This window comes from Mirounga leonina, unplaced genomic scaffold (genome assembly GCF_011800145.1).
Source record: "Mirounga leonina isolate KUSES-001 unplaced genomic scaffold, KU_Mleo_1.0 Mir_200, whole genome shotgun sequence".
Taxonomy (NCBI): Eukaryota; Metazoa; Chordata; class Mammalia; order Carnivora; family Phocidae; genus Mirounga; species Mirounga leonina.
Genome location: NW_023270503.1, coordinates 4,110,040 through 4,132,088, shown reverse-complemented (window position 1 = coordinate 4,132,088; position 22,049 = coordinate 4,110,040). Strand labels below are relative to the sequence as shown.

General features: G+C 35.7%; 1 protein-coding gene across 3 annotated transcripts in view; it reads left to right on the top strand.

The window, feature by feature from the left end:
* The window catches only part of TAOK1 (TAO kinase 1), a 158,164-nt gene that overhangs the window by 102,882 nt on the left and 33,233 nt on the right, over positions 1-22,049 (top strand). For all 3 annotated transcript variants that reach the window (XM_035027669.1, XM_035027671.1, XM_035027670.1), the window contains exons 9-13: positions 7,308-7,401; positions 10,054-10,135; positions 13,489-13,656; positions 16,229-16,432; positions 18,329-18,463. In XM_035027669.1, coding sequence (XP_034883560.1) covers positions 7,308-7,401; positions 10,054-10,135; positions 13,489-13,656; positions 16,229-16,432; positions 18,329-18,463 — 683 coding nt within the window. The remainder of the gene's footprint in view (positions 1-7,307; positions 7,402-10,053; positions 10,136-13,488; positions 13,657-16,228; positions 16,433-18,328; positions 18,464-22,049) is intronic.

Genomic DNA, 22,049 nt, shown 5'->3' with positions numbered 1-22,049 from the left:
AATTCTTCCTACAGGTAGATCCTAATTAGTTTTTTAAGAAACCTGGGTATAGGGGCGCCTGGGTGGCTCAGTCCAGTAAGCGGCTGCCTTTGGCTCGGGTCATGATCCTAGGGTCCTGGGATTGAGTCCCATGTCCGGCTCCCTGCTCAGCAGAGAGCCTGCTTCTCCCTCTCCCTCTGCCTGCCACTCTGCCTACTTATGCTGTCTATCTATCTGTCAAATAAATAAATAAAAATCTTAAAAAAAAAAAAAAAAAGAAACCTGGGTATAAATGTAGAGAAGCTGGTTAAATATACTCTGCCTATGAGGTATTTTTACATACTTGTGCTGGTTGATATATATATGTGCCCCTTGGTGATAGTGAAATTGCCTTAATGGTGCTGTTAGATATTATTGATATATGTTAATATTTATTTGATTAGAAAGTATTCATTGACCAGTTGTAGTGCTTAGCAAGAAATCTGTCTAAACTCCAGTTTCTGTGAAATGGCTTATTTTTCCAGACTTTCTAGCTTCTTCTTTTTTATTTATTTTATTTTTTTAATTTAATTTTTTTAAAATTTTTATTGTTATGTTAATCACCATACATTACATAATTAGTTTTTGATGTAGTGTTCCATGATTCATTGTGCACAACACCCAGTGCTCCATGTAGAACGTGCCTTCTTCAATACCCATCACCAGGCTAACCCGTCCTCCCACCCCTCTTTTTTATTTTTTATTTTTTAAGATTTATTTATTTAAGAGAAAGAGAGAGCACAAGAGGGAGGGGCAGAGGGAGAGGCTGAGCATGGAGCCTGACTTGGGGATCGATTTCATGATCCTGAAAGCACAACCTGAGCCGAAACCAAGAGTCAAGAGGCTTAACCAACTATACCACCCAGGAACCCCTCTAGCTTCTTTTTATTATAGCTAATAAAATATTATTCGTTCACAATGAGAGTCTTTACACTTAAAATAAAACAATCTCAGAAGATGAAACTGCCTTTAGATAATTTTAAATGAGTGAGACATTTAAAGAAATTCTTAGAGTTTTAGGCATACTTTTGGCATCTTCAGTTTTTATAATCTTTCATAATCACTTTTTAAAATTTTACTTACAGATGTTTTGAATTATGAAGTGCTAAGTTAGTAACTACATTTTAAGCCTGCTTCTGGTTCCAGAGGAAAGGTGTACGGTAGCACAGGCCAGTAAAGTTTTCTGCAGTGATAGAAGTGTTCTGTATCTGCATGGCTTTTGAGCACTTGAAATGTGGCTGTTGCAATTGAGTAAATGAATATTGAATTTTACACCATTTAAATAAATTTACATTTAAATAGTCACATGTGGCTAGTGGCTACCCTGTTGGACAGTACAGATCAAGAGACATGATTTTCAATGCAAATTAGATTTGCAGTCTTCAGAAATATATCTGTTATATGCTTTTTTTTTTTTTAAAGATTTTATTTATTTATTTGACAGAGACAAAGAGAGAGAGGGAACACAAGCAGGGGGAGTGGCAGAGGGAGAAGCAGGCTCCCTGCTGAGCAGGGAGCCTGATGCAGGGCTCGATCCCAGGACCCTGGGATCATGACCTGAGCCAAAGGCAGGCGCTTAATGACTGAGCCACCCAGGCGCCCCTGTTATATGCTTTTGAACTTTAAAATAGTTAAGATAAATAAAATCTTTAAAAATAAATTAAATAGTTAAGGATAATGAGTTAAAGCAAACTATGTTCTTATAGTGCAGGTAGGAGAACAAATGTAAGTCAATTGTACTGACCCTGGTTTTGATAAATATAGTTATTAATAAATACTTTCATACTTTGTTATCATAAAGATTGAAGTAACTTGGTTATGTCTTATGACCAAGAATCTTAAAGTAGAGGATTTTTCATAGGTGAGTTCATATGCTTTTGTACAATTAATCTTATGAAAAAGTTCCCTAGTTTGTTGTTTTTCCGGCTTTGTGCCTGATTGTACAATTGTGTCTATAAAAGTAAAATTTACCATTTTTTTTCTGATTATTAAGTATATGTCGAGGACATCAAATTTCAGAAAAAACAGCAATAAGAAAATAAAAATAACTACAGTAATTTGTTAATGAATATGCAAGATAAAAAGATGTCAGTTGTGGCATTAGAAACATAAAACATGGAGTCTGGAGAGTAAAAATGTAGAACTTTAGAACGTGTTCATACTTAAGTTGTTACCAACTTAAAGTAGACTACTATAAATATAAGTTTTATGTAAGCTTCATGGTAACTACAAAGCAAAAACCTATAGTAGATACACAAAAGATCAAAAGAAAGGAATCTAAGCATACTAATACAAAAAAATCATCAAATCACAAAAGAAGAGGAAAGGAACAAAGGAACTACAAACAATCAGAAAACAATTAACAAAATGGCAATAAGTACATACCTATCAATAATTAATTATAAATGGACTAAATTCTCCAGTCATAGGGTAGATGAACAGGACCCATCTATCTAATGCCTACGAGAGACTCATTTCAGATGTTAAGGATACACACAGACTAAAAGTGAAGGGGGATGATAAAGATATTCCATGTAAATGGAAACCGAAAGAAGGTGCGGTAGCTATATTTAACATCAGACAAAATAGACTTTAAAACAAAGACTCTACGGACGCCTAGCTGGCTCAGTTGGTAGAGCATGTGACTCTTAATCTCAGGGTCATGAGTTCAAGCTCCATGTCGGGTGTGGAGCCTACTAAAAATTAAAAAAGTAAAGGAGCACCTGGGTGGCACAGTTGGTTAAGCCTCTGACTCTTTTAGCTCAGTGTATGTTCTCAGGATTGTGAGATTGAGCCCCACATCAGGCTCCATGCTCACTCGAGTCTGCTTAAGTTTCTCTCTCCCTCTCCCTCTGCTCCCCTCCTCTCCCCACCCTGTGCTTATGTACACTCTCTCTCAAATATATAAATAAATAAATCTTTTTTTTAAAAAGTTAAAAAAAAAATAAAACGACGACTGTGGTAAGAGACAAAGAAGGGTATTACATAATGGTGTAGAGGTCAATCCAGCAACAAGATATAATATTTGTAAATATTTATGCACCCAACACAGGAGCACCTAAATATGTAAAGCAGTTTTGATACACCTAAATGGAAAAATAGCAATACAATACTAGTAGAGGACTGCAATACCCTACTTTTATCAATGGGTAGAGCATCCAGACGAAAAATCAATATGGAAACATCGGCCTTAACACGTTGAAACAGATGGACTTAACAGACATATCTATACAGAACATTTCATCCAAAAGCAACACAATGCATATTTTTCTCAAGTATACATGGAGCATTCTCCAAGATAGATCATATGTTAGACCACAAAGTAAGTCTTAATAAATTTAAGAACATTGGAATCAATTAGGCATCTTTTCCGACAAAATGGTTTGAAACTTAAAACCAATTAGAAGAATAAAACCAGAAAATCCACAAACATGAGGATTAAACAACATGGTACTGAAACAACCAGTGGGTCAAAGAAGAAATCAAAAGAGAAATAAAGATACATGAGATAAATGAAAATGGAAATACAACATACTAAAATGTATGGGAGTCAGCAAAAGCGGTTCTAAGAGGGCAGTTCATAGGGATAAATGCTTACATTGAGAAACAGGAAAGATCTTAAATAACCTAACTTTGTACTTCAAGGAACTAGAAAAAGAACAACTAAGCCTAAAGTTAATAAAAGGAAGGAAATAACGAAGATCAGAGCAGAAATAAATGAGAGACTAAAAAGCCAATAGAAAAGATCAATGAAACTAAGAGCTGGTTTTTTTAAAAGATAAATAAAACAGACAAACCTTTGTCTATATTTACCATGAAAAGAAGAGGACTCAAATGAATTCAGAAATGAAAGAGGAGATGTTACAACTGATACCACAGAAATACAAATTATCACAAGAGACTACTATGAACAATTAGATGCCAACAAATTAGACAACCCTAGAAGAAATGGATACATTCCTAGAAACATACAACCTACCAAGACTGGATCATGAAGAAATAGAAAATCTGAACAGACTGATTACTAGTAAGAAGATCAAATTAGTAATCAAAAACATTCCAACAAACAGAAGTTCAGGACCACATCATTTCACTGGTGAATTCTAACATATAAAGAAGAATTAATACGAATCCTTGTCAAACTCTTCCAAAAAAGTAGAAGAGGTGGGAATACTTCCAAACTCATTTTATGAGGCCAGCATTACCCTGATACCAAAAGGTCACTTTTGAAAAAGAAAAGGACACTAAAAGAAAAGAAAATTACAGGCCAATATCCTTGATCAACATCGATCCAGAAAACCCTCAACAGAGTATTAGCACACCAAATTCAACAATACAGTCGACTGACCCTTGAACAACATGGGAGTTAGGGGCAATGACCCCCTCATGAGCCATGGAGGTGGTTCAGCATGGGGTGTCAGAGCCCAAGTAGGGTGAAGAGGTGACAGTAGGAGAAACTTCTATCATATAGGGTCAGAGTCTAAGGAGGACATCTATATTTGGGGGTGGCCTGATACAGTGTTTGTCCCTGATCAAAAGGAAGAGAGCTTCCCTCATAAAGACTGATGAGGGCCACGCTGCAGAGAAGGGACCCAGGTTAGGTTGGGTTTTAGAAACTGAGTGGATAAAAAAATGTTCACACTGTAGAGTAACTGGGAATGGGGTTTCAAAACTTGAGCAAGGAAAAACAGCAACAACAAACTTGAGCAAGAAAAGGGGGCATCTGCTCAAGAGAGAATGTGGTAGTTAAAAAAAACAAAAACAGGGCGCCTGGGTGGCTCAGTTGGTTAAGCGACTGCCTTCGGCTCGGGTCATGATCCTGGAGTCCCGGAATCAAGTTCCACGTCGGGCTCCCTGCTCAGCGGGGAGTCTGCTTCTCCCTCTGACCCTCCTCCCTCTCATGCTCTCTGTCTCTCATTCTCTCTGTCTCAAATAAATAAATAAAATCTTTAAAACAAAACAAAACAAAAAAAACAAAAACAAAAAACACCAAAAAGAATGTGGTAGCAAAGATGGGAGACTGTTTACATACAAGGGAGAATTTATCAAATAAGAAAATATTAATTAAGGATAATAAGAGCAAGGTTCCTCATTGTCAGAAGGGTGTGACAAATAATGGAAAGAGATAAAGCTAGAACTCCATTGTTTTCATAAACAAATATGTTTAATGTGCATGTATGTATATAAATATATTGTGTATATTAGTGTTTCCTAGTTCTGTCCACTGAAAGGATGTAAGAACAGTGACACCTCAGTAGCAGTGAGCACCCCTGTTGCCACAGGTCCTTGGAGAAATGGTGGAAACCTTAGTCTGGAGTGTGGAAAGTACAAGATGAGCCTGGAAAACCTTAGTGTGCCAGAAAGCAAGGAAGTGATTAAGAAATGATAGGGCCATGTCAAAAAGAAGCCAGTAAAATGGTTCTCACTGCTCAAACATGAGGCATTTTGAACATCAAAATAAAGGATAGTAGCAGATTATAAAAATAGAAATCTACAAGTCCATACAATAAATAAATAGGAAAATTAAAGTTTTATGAAAAAACAGGATGTTTGTATAGATTCAAAGTACCTTCTCAAAAAATACTTATTAATTACAAAGGAAACAAAGAAACTTACCATGAAGAAGTCTGACAGACACAGCTTTAATCGATACAATGTGAACACCATCAATAATGGAAGCATTCAGAATCATGCATCATCTCATAGAATAAAGTGAGAAAAATATAACACTTCTGTGATGCTCCTGCCAAAGATGTATAACCCAAATGTAATCATAGGACAAACCCAAATTGAGGGACATTCAAGAGTCTTATATACTTCAAAATGACTTCAGCAGTTACCTTAAGAGACTAGAAAAAGAGGAGCAAAGGGCAGTTGGCTGACTTAGTAGGGCATACAACTTTAGATCTTGGGGTTGTGATTGGCTCAAGCCCCACATCAGACATGGAGTCTACTTAAAAAAAAAAAAGAAAAAGCAAATTCAACCCAATGAGACCCAAATTCAACCCAAAATATTAGAACAATGAGAATTTAAAAAAATCAAAGCAGGTGGGGCGCCTGGGTGGCTCAGTCGGTTAAGCGTCTGCTTTCCACTCAGTTCATGATCCTAGAGTCCTGGGATTAAGCAGCTATGTTTGACTCCCTGCTCAGTGGAAAGCCTGCTTCTCCCTCTGCCCCTCCCCCACCCCCCACCCCGCTCTCAAATAAATAAATAAATAAATACTTTAACAAATCAAAGCAGGAATCAGTTAAATAAAAAACAGAAGAACAATAGAGAAAACCAGTGAAACAAAATAGTTTTCTGAGGTGCGCTTGGGTGGCTTGGTCGGTTAAGCTTGGGACTTTTGATTTCGGCTCAGTTTATGATCTCAAAAGTCCTGAGATCAAGCCCAGCGCTGACTCAGTGCTCAGCAGGTAGTCTGATTGAGATTCTCTCTCTCCCAGCCCCTTTGCCCCTCCCCCTGTGAGCGCCCTCTCTTTCTCTCTCTCACTAAAATAAATCTTTAAAAAAAAAAACTAGTTCTCTGAGAAAATTAGTAAAATTGATAAACTTCTAGCCACATTGATCAGGAAAAAAAGAAGACACAAATGACCAGTATCAGGAATGGGAAGTGACATCACTACACATTTTACAGGTATTAAAAGGATTATAGGGAAATATTATGAACAATTTTATGTTAATTTAGTAATTTAGATAAGGTGCACACTTTCCTTGATGCAAATGATTAAGGCTTGCTGTTGCTACAAAGGATACATTGGAACATTTGATTGAAATTTGAATAGGGTTGAGGATTAGATGATAACTCATGTATCAGTATTAATGGCCTGATTTCTTTAGTGGAAGGTTCTTATTTATGGGAAATATACACTAAAGTATTTAGGGATGGTAGGGCATTAGGCCAGCAACTTAGTGTAAATTGACTCACTTGAAAAAGTTCTTTGAGCTCTGTATGCAATTTTTTTTTGCTAAGTTTGAGACTGTTTCCAAAAAGAAAAAACATTATTAAAATTTTTTTAAATTTAATTTAATTTTTGTGAGAGAGAGAGAGGGAGGGGAGGGACAGAGGGAGAGGGAGAAAAAGAATCTTTACCAGGCTCCACACCCAGTACAGAGCCTGGCTGGGGCTCAGTCTCCCAACCCTGAGATCATGACCTGAGCTGAAATCAAGAGTTGGGCACTTAACTGACTGAGCCATCCAGGTACCCCCCTACCAAATTTTTTAAACAATGTTTGCATGCACTTATATAACAGGCACATATTTTAACAGGAAAGTTTCTTTCTTTTACAGCGGAAAGGAAGCCTCCTTTATTTAATATGAATGCAATGAGTGCCTTATATCACATAGCCCAAAATGAATCCCCTACACTACAGTCTAATGAATGGTGAGTATTGCTGAGACATGTATTAAACAACATTGTATAAATTAAAAACTTTTTTATAATGTTATCAAAATGATTTTATTTCAATTAGGTAAAGTAAGTGTATTACCTGAAGAGATATTAAGTTGGTTTATCTTACCCTTATATCATGTTTATCTTCTATTAACATCTGTTTTTCATAACATATATGTAATTCAGTTCAGAAATAAAGGATAGATGATGCCACATGGAAGCAAACAGTAATGCTTTTTACAAAAATTTATATTTTATTTTTTCTTTGAATTTTAGGAACACCTATTAACGCTGATTATATAATAAATAATATATATAATATAATAGCATAATTTAAACATTAATATTTTATAACTAAAATACATAGATTGCCACAATCTATAGTGATATTTTATTGGGGAATGGTTTATAATTTATCAAGTATAAAACATAGGTAAGATGATTTATCAGAATTATCAGGTAATTCATAACTTTGGGATTGTTCTAATTGTTATTATGATATTTATATTCAGAATACTCTGTTACTCCATCTCCTGGTACTTCCTTGATTTGATAAAATTAAATTCATTTATTTAAAGAAATTTATGTAGAACAGATTGACAGTTTAGAAAACTAGGGTTTTTATCAGTGATAGAAAATTTGGGGGCACTGGGTGGCTCGGATGGTTAAGTGTCTGCCTTCTGCTCAGGTCATGATCTCAGGGTCCTGGTATCCTCTCCCTCTACTGCTCCCCCTGCTTGTACTCTCTCACTCTCTCTGTCAAATAAATAAATGAAATCTTTAAAAAAAAAAAAGAAAGAAAGAAAATTTTAGTGTATGTATCTAAGTGTATTCAAGTGTGTCTAACATTTGAAAAATTCTAGGGGGATATCAAGGATACTAAATAAGTATTTTTAAATTGACAAGTAGATGCATAACTTAATGAGACTTAATTTTTTAAAGACTACATATTTAAGGCACATTCATAGATCTTTGCTACCTGTTTAGAGATACTTAGAAGGAATCTTTTGGTGGAGTTTAGCATTATGGTACATATCAGTAATAAATATATTGAACATAGACTGTCTTTACACTGTTTGATATTTGGGGATTCAAAAAAGAATTCTTGCCTACAAGGAACTTAAAATCTAGTGTGAATATGAAAGACAAACATTGATGGAGTAATTATTACTTACTACCTTCCTCACTGAACTCTCATCAGTAACACTGTATAAAATAATATGTTGCAGACTTCTGATGTTTTAAAAGTATCCTAATTGATTTTCTGGGTTTAATGGACGTTTTATCCTTTTGTTTAGAAATACGTAGGTATAAAACTGCTCCCTCCAAAGCAAATAGATTGATGTTCTAAAAATGCTATATAGAAGATGACCCAACAGGCAAACAAGAAAGAGAGATGGCAGGGCACCTGGGTGGCTCAGTCGTTAAGCGTCTACCTTCAGCTCAGGTCATGATCCCAGCGTCCTGGGATCGGGCTCCCTGCTCAGCGGGAAGCCTGCTTCTCCCTCTCCCACTCACCCTGCTTGTGTTCCCTCTCTCTCTCTGTCAAATAAATAAATAAATAAAAATCTTTTAAAAAGAAATAAGGAAATGGCTTAGAGAAAAGAAAAATTTGAAAAGAATGTTATCTTAAATTTGAAAACAAACAAGAAAAAATCGGCTTCCTTAATTTTTGCCTCAATATAGAACAAGTTATGATATTTAAATATGTGGGAGTAGGGGGCGCCTGGGTGGCTCAGTTGGTTAAGTGACTGCCTTCGGCTCAGGTCATGATCCTGGAGTCTGGGATCGAGTCCCACATCAGGCTCCCTGCTCAGCAGGGAGTCTGCTTCTCCCTCTGACCCTCCTCCCTCTCATGCTCTCTGTCTCTCATTCTCTCTCTCGCAAATAAATAAAATCTTAAAAAAAAAAAAAATATGTGGGAGTAGGATTTTTTTTTAAGTTTTTAATTTAAACTCCAATTATTTAACATACAGTGTAATATTAGTTTCAGGTGTACAATAGTGATTCAACACTTCCATACATCACCCCGTGCTCATCACAACAAGTGCCCTCCTTAGTCTCCATCTCCTGTTTCCCCCATCCCCCCACCCACCTCCCTTCTGGTCACCATCAGCGTGATCTCTATAGTTAAGGGTCTGTTTCTTGGTTTACCTCTCTGTCTCTTTCTCTCTCTCTCTCTCTCTCTCTCTCTTTTTTTTTTACTTTGCTTGCTTGTTTCTTAAATTGTGGGAGCAGAATTTTTAAATAATCTGTACAAATTTATCTTTGGAAAATGGTAAAGATTCATTGGTTGCTTTAGATAGCTTTTCATAGACTTATATAAAATCTATAGTAGATTGTATTTGTTTTTATCATTCCTTTTCCATTTCCCCTCCCAGCAGTAGACGCATGCCTTGATTTGTGGATTTTTTAAATTAAGTTTTTATTTAAATTCCAGTTAGTTAATATACAGTGTAATATTAGTTTCAGGTATAGAATTTAGTGATTCAACACTACGTACAACACCCAGTGCTCAAAAATGAACGCTTCATGAATTTCCATGTCATCCTTGCACAGGATGCTAATCTTCTGTGTATTTTTTGTGGATGTGTCTTAAAAGGAAATAGCAATATGTTCACTTGATACTTTCCTTTACAATAGGTCTGATTATTTTCGCAACTTTGTAGATTCTTGCCTCCAGAAAATCCCTCAAGATCGCCCTACATCAGAGGAACTTTTAAAGGTCAGTTTTCTACCTCTAAGAAATTATTTAAAGGATGTATTTTATTCTTCTTTGATTTTGAATCAATATTAAGTATGCTCTACTAATTTTTACTGAAATGCTAATTTTATATACTGTTCTCTTTTAGAACTTTGCTTAGGTGCAAAGTTTTTTCATTTGTGTTTTCAAAATTAATTAAGTGCTTTACCATGTCTGAATAGAATATATAAATATTCCAAATAGTACCAATTGGCTGTTTCTATGTGTAAGAATTATTCCTGAGTTATAACTCCACATTTGAATTCATGTGAAACAATGTCATATTTTAAAGTTAGTAAAACATAGTTTAACTTTGGATTTAGTTTTTATATCTGCCATATTTTATATATTCATCTGTCCTGTATTAAAATAATATGAAAGAAAATGTATTCTATATAAATATTGTGGGAGAAAAGAGCTTTCAAAAGAAACTTAAAAATGGATATCATGTTTCTGTTTCCTTTTTAGAAATATATTTTCCTAACTTGGCAATGAAAATATTTTAAGAATCATGTAAATTCTGTTCAGTTTTCAATGGGTTTGGTTGCTTAATTTAAATACATGATTGATATATGCTTTCTGTTCTCAAAAATTTATTATTTGGAGTTTGACCATCTTATTCATAGCAATAATAATATAGTTGAACTTAATATAGTTCTTAAAACATCTAGGTAAGGCAATAGTAAATAGGATTTGACTCTCTCTCTTTGTGCCCCTAAGGAATATTGTTGATTTTTCACCTTATGTAAGATTTAAGTAGACTATTTTTGTATGAATGCTTTAGAACTTCAGAGAGGTTCAGTTTATTTTCACCAACACACATCAGATACAAAGATATTGAAAAGATCATGTATTTGTGTGTGTGTGTGTGTATTATTATTTGCAACCACAATATGTAGAAGAACAGTAGAGTTTCAGTAATGCTTGTGGGATTCTAGGCATTAAGCTCACTCAGTCTCGGAAATGAAAGCCTGAATAAATAGGTACTCACAATAGCAGCAAAAAGTTTAGTATAGCTAGGAATTAGGTTAGTGATAAATAAGCAAGATGTGTATGTAGAAAACTATCAAACTTAGAAATTTAAGATTTATTATTTTTGGATAAGAAGATTGAGTATCAGAAATAGTGATACATACCAAGCTAAGGCTCAGGGAAAAGAAAAAAATCTGACTGGCTTTTTACACTTGCCTTATATAAGCAAAAGAAGCTGTTTTGGTAATAACCCAACCCACCAGGGCCAGATATTTGGTGATTAGATCCCAAGTCTGCATTATACTATTCATTTTCCTGGTTTATAGCAGGAAATTGAAAATGATCGGAAGTATCTATCAAGTACTTCTTTCCCTTCGGCCTAATTATATTTCTGTTTCAGTTTATCATAAAAAGTTTATAGAAAAAATTTTAAATGTATGAAGCTATCTCAGAATTAAAAATTGGGGGCACCTGGGTGGCTCAGTCGGTTAAGCATTTGCCTTCAGCTCAGGTTATGATCCCAGGGTTCTGGGATCAAGCCCTGCATCAGGCTCCCTGCTCAGCTGGAAGTCTGCTTCTTGCTCTCTCTTTCTCTCTCAAATAAATAAATAAAATCTTTAAAAAAAAGAATTAAAAATTGGAAATAACTGTCCAGAATTAGGGTAATAGTTAAATTATTGTAGCGTAAACATTTGATGAAGTAATCCATAGGCATTATGTTTATGAATTTGAAATAACAATACTTATGACAATGAAAGTAGAATAAAATATCATATAGGTAAAGTTCTTTAGAGAAGCTTTTTCCTCTTCGGGGGATGGCATCCATAGGCATTCAGAATGGTCCAGTGTTTGACATACTGTCATATGTCAGACAATAGTGTCTAACAAAACTAGGATGGCCTGAACCCCTGGTAATAGAATCATTTATCTTTATACCAAGAAAGTTGGGAAAGCACCCACATCCTCATGAGTTGTGCACCCAGGCCAACTTTGAGGAGTTTGTACTATGACACCTACAGTTCTTAGGAGGTTGTCTAAAATGAAAAACACGTCAGTGGAGCCTGTGGTGGTTTGTGTGCTAAGTGTGTTAATGACAGGATCAAGTGTGCTTTCCTTATTGAGGAGCAGAAAATTGTTGTGAAAGTGTTGAAGGTACAAGCGCAGAGTCAGAAAGTTAAATAAAGGGGCACCTGGGTGGCTCAGTCAGTTAAGCATCTGACTCTTGATCTCAGCTTAGGTTTTGATCTCTCAGGGTCATGAGTTCACGCCCAGCGTGGAGCCCGGTTAACAAAAACAAAAAAAAACAACTACGTTAAAAAAAAAAAGATGAAGCTTTTTTTTGAGTAATTAAAAAATCAAAAGGCAAAAGAAAAAATTATTTAAAGAAGAAATATATTTGAGCTACAAAGGTAAAAGTATTATAAGAATTCAAGTACATTTCATAGAACTCAAGGCAAAAGGTGGCTTTCTGCAATCTATATGCTAACTATGTATCTACAAAACAAAATTTATACAAAGAGAACTTCTGTAAAGAAATATATCAAAGGGGCACCTGGGTGGCTCAGTTGGTTAAGCGTCTGCCTTCGGCTCAGGTCATGATCTCAGGGTCCTGGGATTGAGCCCCGCATCGGGCTCCCTGCTCCACGGGAAGCCTGCTTCTCCCTCTCCCACTCCCCCTGCTTGTGTTCCCTCTCTCACTCTCTCTCTCTCTGTCAAATAAATAAATAAAATCTTAAAAAAAAAAAAGAAATATATCAAAATGTAACAGATTATTCTAATGGTGGAATTGTTTTTTTTTCTTCTGTATTAGATAAGGTTAAGCTTAAATGTTAGTGGTAAAAATCACTAATAATATAATGGCTTTTAAGTAACTGCTAGTGTTTTATGGAGTATTGTTTATCCAACATCTAAAGGAACTCATAATATCCAAGTTTAAGTTACATAATTCACCATAAATACATTCCTGTTGAAACCTAATATAACTCAGAAGTGAAATACCTTTTCAATAAAATCAGTTCTAAGAATATGTAAACCTTTATTTATTGGACTTAATTGGACTTAATTCTTAGTGTTTAATTAGACTCTTCGATTATTTCAATGTTGCATTTTCAGTTGGGTAACAAAGGTATCATGTTTCCATAAAATGTACAGGGGTAGTTATGTATGCCCAGAGTGTATATATGTAGATGACAATTTTGTAAATACAGGAAGTCAAAAGTGTGATAGAATTAGATAGCTATAGATTATATGTGTTATCTATCATGATTACTTAAGATAGTAACTACACTCAGAAAGGGGTACATTTGTACTAATTGAAAAAATATACAGGTTCACCCTGACTTTTACCTTCTCTTCTTATCCAGCACATGTTTGTTCTTCGTGAGCGCCCTGAAACAGTGTTAATAGATCTCATTCAAAGGACAAAGGATGCAGTAAGAGAGCTGGACAATCTGCAGTATCGAAAGATGAAGAAACTCCTTTTCCAGGAGGCACATAATGGACCAGCAGTAGAAGCACAGGAAGAAGAAGAGGTAATAACTTAGAAATGACTCAGATATAGAGCTCTGTTTTTTTATTGGCTTCTTTCCTTATGCAACTCGTCTTGCCATGAATGTTTTATATTAGTGCTTCCCAGACTGTGTTTTCTTAACACTGGTCCTGTAAGATCCCAGGTGGGAAAAAGGGTTTTGCATTCTTTAAACCCAGCCCCTTTGTAGTGCTCATTGATAATAGTAAAGCTCTGCAAAGTCTTTTATTAAAGAAACCTGTTCAACTTTAATCCAGTCCCCATCAAATTTTTTGGATACTGAACCCTCTTTTGCCTTATTGTCTGATTCCATGGGACATGCTTTTGGAAGTATTTGAAATTACAGACTGTGGAAGTTGACAGTAGTCATTCAGAAGTTTTTAGAATTACCAAGCATTGTGCTCTCTCAGGGATCCTTGATTCTTTTCAGTTCTGTATAATTCATTCCATCTGCATAGTTCTAAAATGCATTTTACAGATGAGTAAAGCAAAGCTCAGAGTAGTTAACTCCTCATAGGTTAAAATGGGTTTGGATTCATGTATCTCAGTCTCAAGGCCAGGTTCTTTCCATGTTGCCTTTTAGGGAGTATGGAAATACAAATTTGCAGTAGAAATGTTACAGAACTTCTCATAAGGAAATATACGTATAGAACTTATTATTTGTGGAGCTATCTTTTTTACTCTATAAATATTTTCAGTTTTCTTTGCTCCTCTCAGGATTCTTTGATTTTTTTTTTTAATTGCTTTTCAGTGAGAGAGAGATCACTTTGCATTCTGAAACCAGGAGTAATAGTTACTTACTTTTCTTTTTTAATAGTGCTACACAGTTAATGAACTATAAAATGCAAGACTTTCTTAACTTACAGTTTTGGTTTTGTTTTTTAGTTTATAGAGTAATCATTAGAAAATTATTTTGAGGGGCACGTGGGTGGTGCAGTCAGTTAAGCATCAACTCTTGGTTTTGGCTCAGGGTCATGAGATTGAGCCCTGTGTAGGACTCCGCACTTAGTGCAGAATCTGCTTGGGATTCTCTCTCCCTCTGCCCCCCACCCCCACCCCATGCTCTCTCTCTCTTTCTAAAGTAAATAAACCTTTTTTTTTTTTTTTTTAGATTTTATTTATTTATACACAAGCAGGGGGAGTGGGAGAGGGAGAAGCAGGCCTCCTGCCGAGCAGGGAGCCCGATGTCGGGCTCGATCCCAGGAGCCGATGGCAGATGCTTAACAACTGAGCCACTCAGGCGCCCCTAAAGTGAATAAATCTTATTAAAAAAAAAAAAGAAAATTATTTTGAACTTTTTTAGATATATAAAATATTTCAGTAAAGTAAAATTAATAAAATTCTAATGTACTTAGATGTGTAACAGCATCTCTTTTAGGCTGGGATGTAAGAAAAATTCATATATATATATAAGTTCATATATATATGCCATATGTCTATATGAAATTTTCCATATCTTACAGAATCTTGGTATGGTAAGAGTACTAAAATGTTGGTGCCCGGATACCATGGCTTGCCTGGTTACTTCATAAAAACATTTTTATGAATGTGATTAAATGTACAAGTAATATGTAATTTTTAATTTACAAAAAAATATATAGGAATTAATATTAAATTAATTGATGAAAGAAGGATGAGCTAGAGAATATTTTCTGAGGAAGGAAAATAAAAGTCTTCCTTAAAAAATAACAACTAAGGGGCTCCTGGTAGCCCACTTACTTAAGCCTCAGACTCTTGATTTTGGCTCAAGTCATGATCGAGGTCATAGGATTAAGACCCTGCCTTGAACTCTCATGTGGAATCTGCTTGAGATTCTCTCTCTCCCTCTAGTTCTGCCTCTTCCATCCCGCTTGCATGAGCATGCCAGCCCTCTCTCTCTAAAAACAACAACTACTAAAAGTGGTTATTTATAGGATTAAAAAAAGATTGGGGTTTGTTTTAGCCATGGGAATTATTGAGAAATGACCAGAATCTCTATATACCCTATGAGATGTGTGGTAGAAATGGATTTCAACACTGGTACAGGCAAAAGAAAAAAAAAGAAAAAAAGATGGGCGCCTGGGTGGCTCAGTCGTTAAGCGTCTGCCTTCAGCTCAGGTCATGATCCCAGGGTCCTGGGATCGAGTCCCACATCGGGCTCCTTGCTCGGCAGGAAGCCTGCTTCTCCCTCTCCCACTCCCCCTGCTTGTGTTCCTGCTCTCGCTATCTCTCTCTCTGTCAAATAAATAAATAAAAATCTTTAAAAAGGGAAAAAAAAAAAGAAAGAAAAAAAGAAATGGATTTGAAAAAATGTCAAACAATTTAGAGAAAATGCTACACTTTGGAAACAACCCATAACTGATGAACTGAATTTTTGACACAGTTGGTTAGGCTTTTTGTTATTTACTTGTTGATTATTTTTATTTGTTTGTTTTTCAGTTGGTAGGCTTCCTGGTCTTGGCAAATAGAGGGAATTTCTCATGATAGACCTCTAAGTTTCTTTCTAAAGACTGTGTGCTAAGCAGTGTGATAGGTGATTATAATTAGCAATTTCAAAAGAGATACAGATATTTGAACCTAATGCTCTTTTCCCGTAGGAACAAGATCATGGTGTTGGCCGGACAGGAACAGTGAATAGTGTTGGAAGTAATCAGTCTATTCCCAGCATGTCCATCAGTGCCAGTAGCCAAAGTAGCAGTGTTAACAGTCTTCCAGATGCCTCAGATGACAAGAGTGAGCTGGATATGATGGAGGGAGACCACACAGTGATGTCTAATAGTTCTGTCATCCATTTAAAACCTGTGAGTATTTGGATTTCAGTGAAAAAAAATTTCAACTTTGGTAAATAATTTCTTCCACTGATTAATTAGGAAATTGTCTTGGATGTTTCAGAAGTTTGGAACATATTTAGGTAACTTATTTTAAAGTGGCAGTAGGCTTGTTTTCCCAGTGTAATGTTAGCATTTGGGAAACTAATGTTTTAGGAATACAAAAAGGATATTTTAAAAATCTTAGAAGAAAGAAATACAGAAACACTGTGTAATATATAATTTGAAGTTAATTTCATGAAAAATAAAGTATTTAAAAATAGTAACTATACACATGAAAGTCATGATAATGGTTGTCTTTTAAGAGAAAGAGTTATGATGGGTAATGATCAAAAGTGACTTGCACTGTCCATAATGTTTATATCTTTAAAATAAAACTGAGTGTAATTGCCAATAATTGTAAATTCTGGGTTTAGGAAATAAGGGTTTTGCTACATTATTCTTCACACTTCTGAGTGCAGAATTTTTAATTTTCTTGAAAACATTTTGAAAGTCAGGTAACTTGTTTTTAGCAACCAATAGGAATACTTCCTTTTTAACTTCACAGCTTGCAGTATTACCTAAAAACCTACTAGGCACAAGAGCTAAAAAGTAGAACTAACCCAACTGTTCATCAACAGATGAATAGATAAATAAACTATGGTATATACATACAAGGGAATATTATTCAGCTATGAAAAAAATGAAATTCTGATACATGCTATAACATGAGTGAACCTTGAAATGTTATGCTAAAAAAGAAATGTTATGCTAAGTGATACTAAGCCAGATGCAAAAGGACAAATATTGCATAATTCCACTTATATGAAATATCTAGAATAGGCGATTCATAGAGATGCAAAATAGATTAGTGGTTACCAGGGACTAAGTAGAGGATAAAATGGAGAATTTTTGTTAGCAGATAACAATTTCCATTTGGGTGGTGGAAAAAGTTTTGGAAATGGTGGTGGTTGTACAACATTGGGAATATAATTAATGCCACTGAATTGTATATTTAAAAATGGTTGAAATGGAAAATTTCATATTATATATGTTCTGCTACACTCACAACACAAAAAGTGATTAAGAATGATTTAGTTTAGGGGCGCCTGGGTGGCTCAGTCGTTAAGCGTCTGCCTTCGGCTCAGGTCATGATCTCAGGGTCCTGGGATCGAGCCCCCCATCGGGCTCCCTGCTCAGCGGGGAGCCTGCTTCTCCCTCTCCCACTCCCCCTGCTTGTGTTCCCTCTCTCGCTGTGTCTCTCTCTGTCAAATAAATAAATAAAATCTTTAAAAAAAAAAATGATTTAGTTTATGTAATAGTGTTCTTCAGGGCAAAATTGTGTTTAATTTTTATATACTTAGGCAATAGAAGCAGCAGTAAAAAAATTATTCTCATAATTAGTTGGTTGCTACTTAATTGATTTCGTCTTTGGTTAATAAACTAAGGCATATATATAAGGAAATACATCAATTCTTAAAATTTTTACAGTTATTTTTTGATTACTTACATGGACAAATGGCAGAAGTATTATAAAGATATTTTTAAGATATATTATTGATTTGAAAACCCAAGAGCCTTAGAGTAATTAATTTTTTTACTGCTGTTTAAAATTATTAAAGCTTTTCCATTTTCTATATAAGTAGGATATAAATCTAATCTGATACATTTCCTCATCGTAAATCTGTGTGCTGTTTCATACACTGAGGTAATAATGTTTCCTGATTCTCATTATGTTGAAAATAAAATGTTAGCATTCACAATTTTTGTTTTTGCTTTTTAAAATTACGTCTTTAAGATAAATTGATCAAGTTATCTTTAAATTTTCTTGAAAGTTCAAATGAACTGTATTTGTTCACCTGAAATTGTATTGTTTCTTTCTTTGCCTAGGAGGAAGAAAATTACAGAGAAGAGGGAGATCCTAGAACAAGAGCATCAGATCCACAATCTCCACCACAAGTGTCTCGTCATAAATCACACTATCGTAATCGAGAACACTTTGCTACTATACGGACAGCATCACTGGTACGTTCTTCCCCTGAATTAGAAATACATTTTTCATATTGGACTGTGGCACTATCTTATTTTTTTGATTTGGGGTTTATTTTGCAAAACTTTACTCATTGAACATTTCAGTGCCTCTTATGAGAAGGATATACAGAATACTTTGAGAGATGTTAAACTAGTAATGTCTTCAGGCGCCTGGGTGGCTCAGTTGGTTAAGCGACTGCCTTCAGCTCAGGTCATGATCCCAGGGTCCTGGGATCGAGTCCCGCATCGGGCTCCCTGCTCTGCGGAGAGCCTGCTTCTCCCTCTCCCACTCCCCCTGCTTGTGTTCCCTCTCTCGCTGTGTCTCTTTCTGTCAAATAAATAAATAAAATCTTAAAAAAAAAAAAAAAAAAAAAAACTAGTAATGTCTTCAAGACCTACACAAATAACTGATATGTTAGAATATATTAAATGCTTAAGAGGGCTAGAAGGTACTAAATAGGAATTCAGATTACTTTTGATTTGGGGCATAAAAGAAATATTTATAAAACAAATTGTTTAGGGATGGCTGGATGGCTCAGTCAGTTAAGCATCCCACTCTTGGTTTCGGCTCAGGTCATGATCTCAAGTGGGACTTTGCACTCGGCACTCAGCGTGGAGTCTGCCTGAGATTCTCTCCCTCCCTCTCTGCTCATGCTCACTCGCTCTCTCAAATAAATAAATAAAAATCTTTTAAAAAATAAAAAGTAAAACAAATTGTTTGAGGTTTTAATAGTTTGTTGCTTTTAGGCACAGAGAGGAAGAAAAATGTTATTTCTACATAAGAATTAACAGTGAAGAGGGGCGCCTGGGTGGCTCAGTCAGTTAAGCGTCTGCCTTCGGCTCAGGTCATGATCCCAGGGTCCCGGGATTGAGCCCCAAGTCGGGCTCCCTGCTCAGTGGGGAATCTGCTTCTCCCTCTGCCCTTTCCCCCTGCTCGTGCTCTCTCTTTCACACTCTGTCTCTCAAATAAATAAATAAAATCTTAAAAAAAAAAAAAGAATTAACAGGAAATACCAAAGCTAAATGACGGGAGATGTTTGGGACATATCAAGTAATTCAATTTAATGTATCCAAAATGTAGTTCTTCTAATTTCCAAAAAAAAAACAATAAAAATGGATTATGGGGGATGCCTGACTTGCTCAGTTGGTAAAAGATGTGACCCTTGATCTTAAGGTTGTGAATTTGAGCCCCACATTGGATGTAGAGATTACTTTTAAAAAATGGTGGGATGCCTGGGTGGCTCAGTTGGTTAAGTGTCTGCCTTCAGCTCAGGTCATGATCCCAGGGTCCTGGGACTGAGCCCCGCATTGGGCTCCCTGCTCAGCGGGGAGTCTGCTTCTCCATCCCCCTGCTCATGTGTGCCCTCTCTCTCTCTCTCTCTCTCTCTCCCCCCAAATAAATAAATAAAATCTTTAAATAAATAAATGGATTATGTGTCCATTATAAGGATGTTATTTTAGCAGGCTACATATTACCCTGATCAGTCAAAAAAGTAGGACAAACACAGGATGAGGATACTAGGAATAAAAGGAAATTAAGATATCATAGGAAAAGTAGGCTGTTAGAAAATATAACAGGAAGTATAAAAGATATATCTGAGAAAAAAAGTTATCTGAGTTATCACCTGCATAAGCAGATTTTATAAATCCCATGCAATGGCCTATGACTCTGTAAGACTTAGGGTCAAGAATGCCATCCTCCATCCTGAGGAATCAGGTCATTCCTGCTATTCTGCAACATGTAAATAACTTTTTGGACACAGCAAGTGGCAAAGATAGCTTGATGTTGTTTTTTTTTTTAATGACTATTTTAATAAATACCTAGAGAGGTATTAGTGGAGAGAGGCCAATTCATGTGACTTTGTGACTTGGCATATATTAAATGTTTCCCAAACAAATTCCCAATTTCTGGCTCCCTCAAATTAATTAAGGACACACTTTTTTTTTTTTTAATTGAAGTATAGTTGACATACAGTGTTATATTAGTTTCAGGTATACAACATAGTGATTTGACAATTCTGTGCATTATCAGTACTCACCACAGTAAGGGTAGTCATCATCTGTCACCATACAACGTTATTAGTATTATTGACTATATTCCCTGTGCTGTACTTTTTATCTCCATAACTTATTTCATAACTGGAAGTTTGTACCTCTTAATCCCCATCACCTGTTTCATCCATCCCACCATCCACCAGTTTGTTTTGTGTATTTTAAGTGTCTGTTGATTTTTGTTTGTTTGCTCATTGGTTTTCTGGATTCCACATGTACGTGAAATCATATGGTATTTGTCTTTCTCTGTCTGACTTAATTTCACTTAGCATAATACCCTCTAAGTTTATTTATGTTGTTGCAAATACCAAGATCTTTTTTATGGCTAATATTCTATTATGTCTTTGTGTGTGTATATATATATTTTATGCGCTTTATCTGTTCATTTATTGATGGACCCTTGGGTTGTTTCCATACCTTGACTATTGTAAATAATACTTCAGTGAACATATGGGTGCATATATCTTTTCAAAGTAGTGTTTTCTAGGGACGTCTGGGTGGCTCAGTCAGTTAAGCGTCTGCCTTTGGCTCAGGTCATGATCCCAGGGTCCTGGGATCGAGCCCTACCTCAGGGGGCCTGCTTCTCTCTCTCCCTCTGCCTGCTGCTCTCCCTGCTTGTGCTCTGTCTCTCTCTTTCTGTCAAATAAATAAAATCTTTTTTGAAAAAAAGAGGTAGTGTTTTTTAATTATTTTTTTCCCTCCCTCCCTCCTTTCTTTCCTTCCTTCCTTCCTTCCCGTCTGTTTTTGTTTTTGTCTTTGTTTTTGAGATGGAGTGAGGGGAGGGGCAGAGGGAGAGGGAGAGAGAAAATCTTAAGCAGGCTCCTCTGCCCACTGCAGAGCCTGATGCAGGGTTTGATCTCACAACCCTGAGATCATAACCTGAGCCGAAATCAAGAGTTGGACACTTTCTAGTGCAGCCACCCAGGTCCCCCAGTGTTTTATATTTCTTTGGGTAAATACCCAGTAGTGGAATCATAGATCATATGGTGTTTGTATTTTTAATTTTTTGAAGAACCTCCGTAGTATTTCCCACAGTGGTTGTACCAGTTTCTTACCAACAGTACACAGGGGTTCCCTTTTCTTAAGGACACTTATTAAATTATGGATTTAGAAAGCTTAAGATCCATATTCTTAAACCCAGTAATTCCATTTATTTCAAATAAAACATTCAGAGTGTATGTAGATTTATGTACAAGATAACCAAAGCTGTATTCTTCAGTGTAAGTACCATGTACCATAACTCATTCTTTCTTCTGCCTTGGGTTGTTTTCATACAATAAATGGATATTAGGTATTCAATTTGAAGAGTTTTTACAGTGGTTCATGCCTAAGTTAGCCATCACCTAAAAAAAAACAAGATACGTAAAATTTCTAGTCATCACAATAATTTCCCTTCATACCCCCCCTTTGTCAGTTTTTCACTCCCATGAACACCATTTTCTGTCTCTTCACTATTACTAGTTTTAACTGTTTGGGTTTCATATAAAGGGAATCACAAAATGTACTCTTGTATCAGGCTTATTTTGCT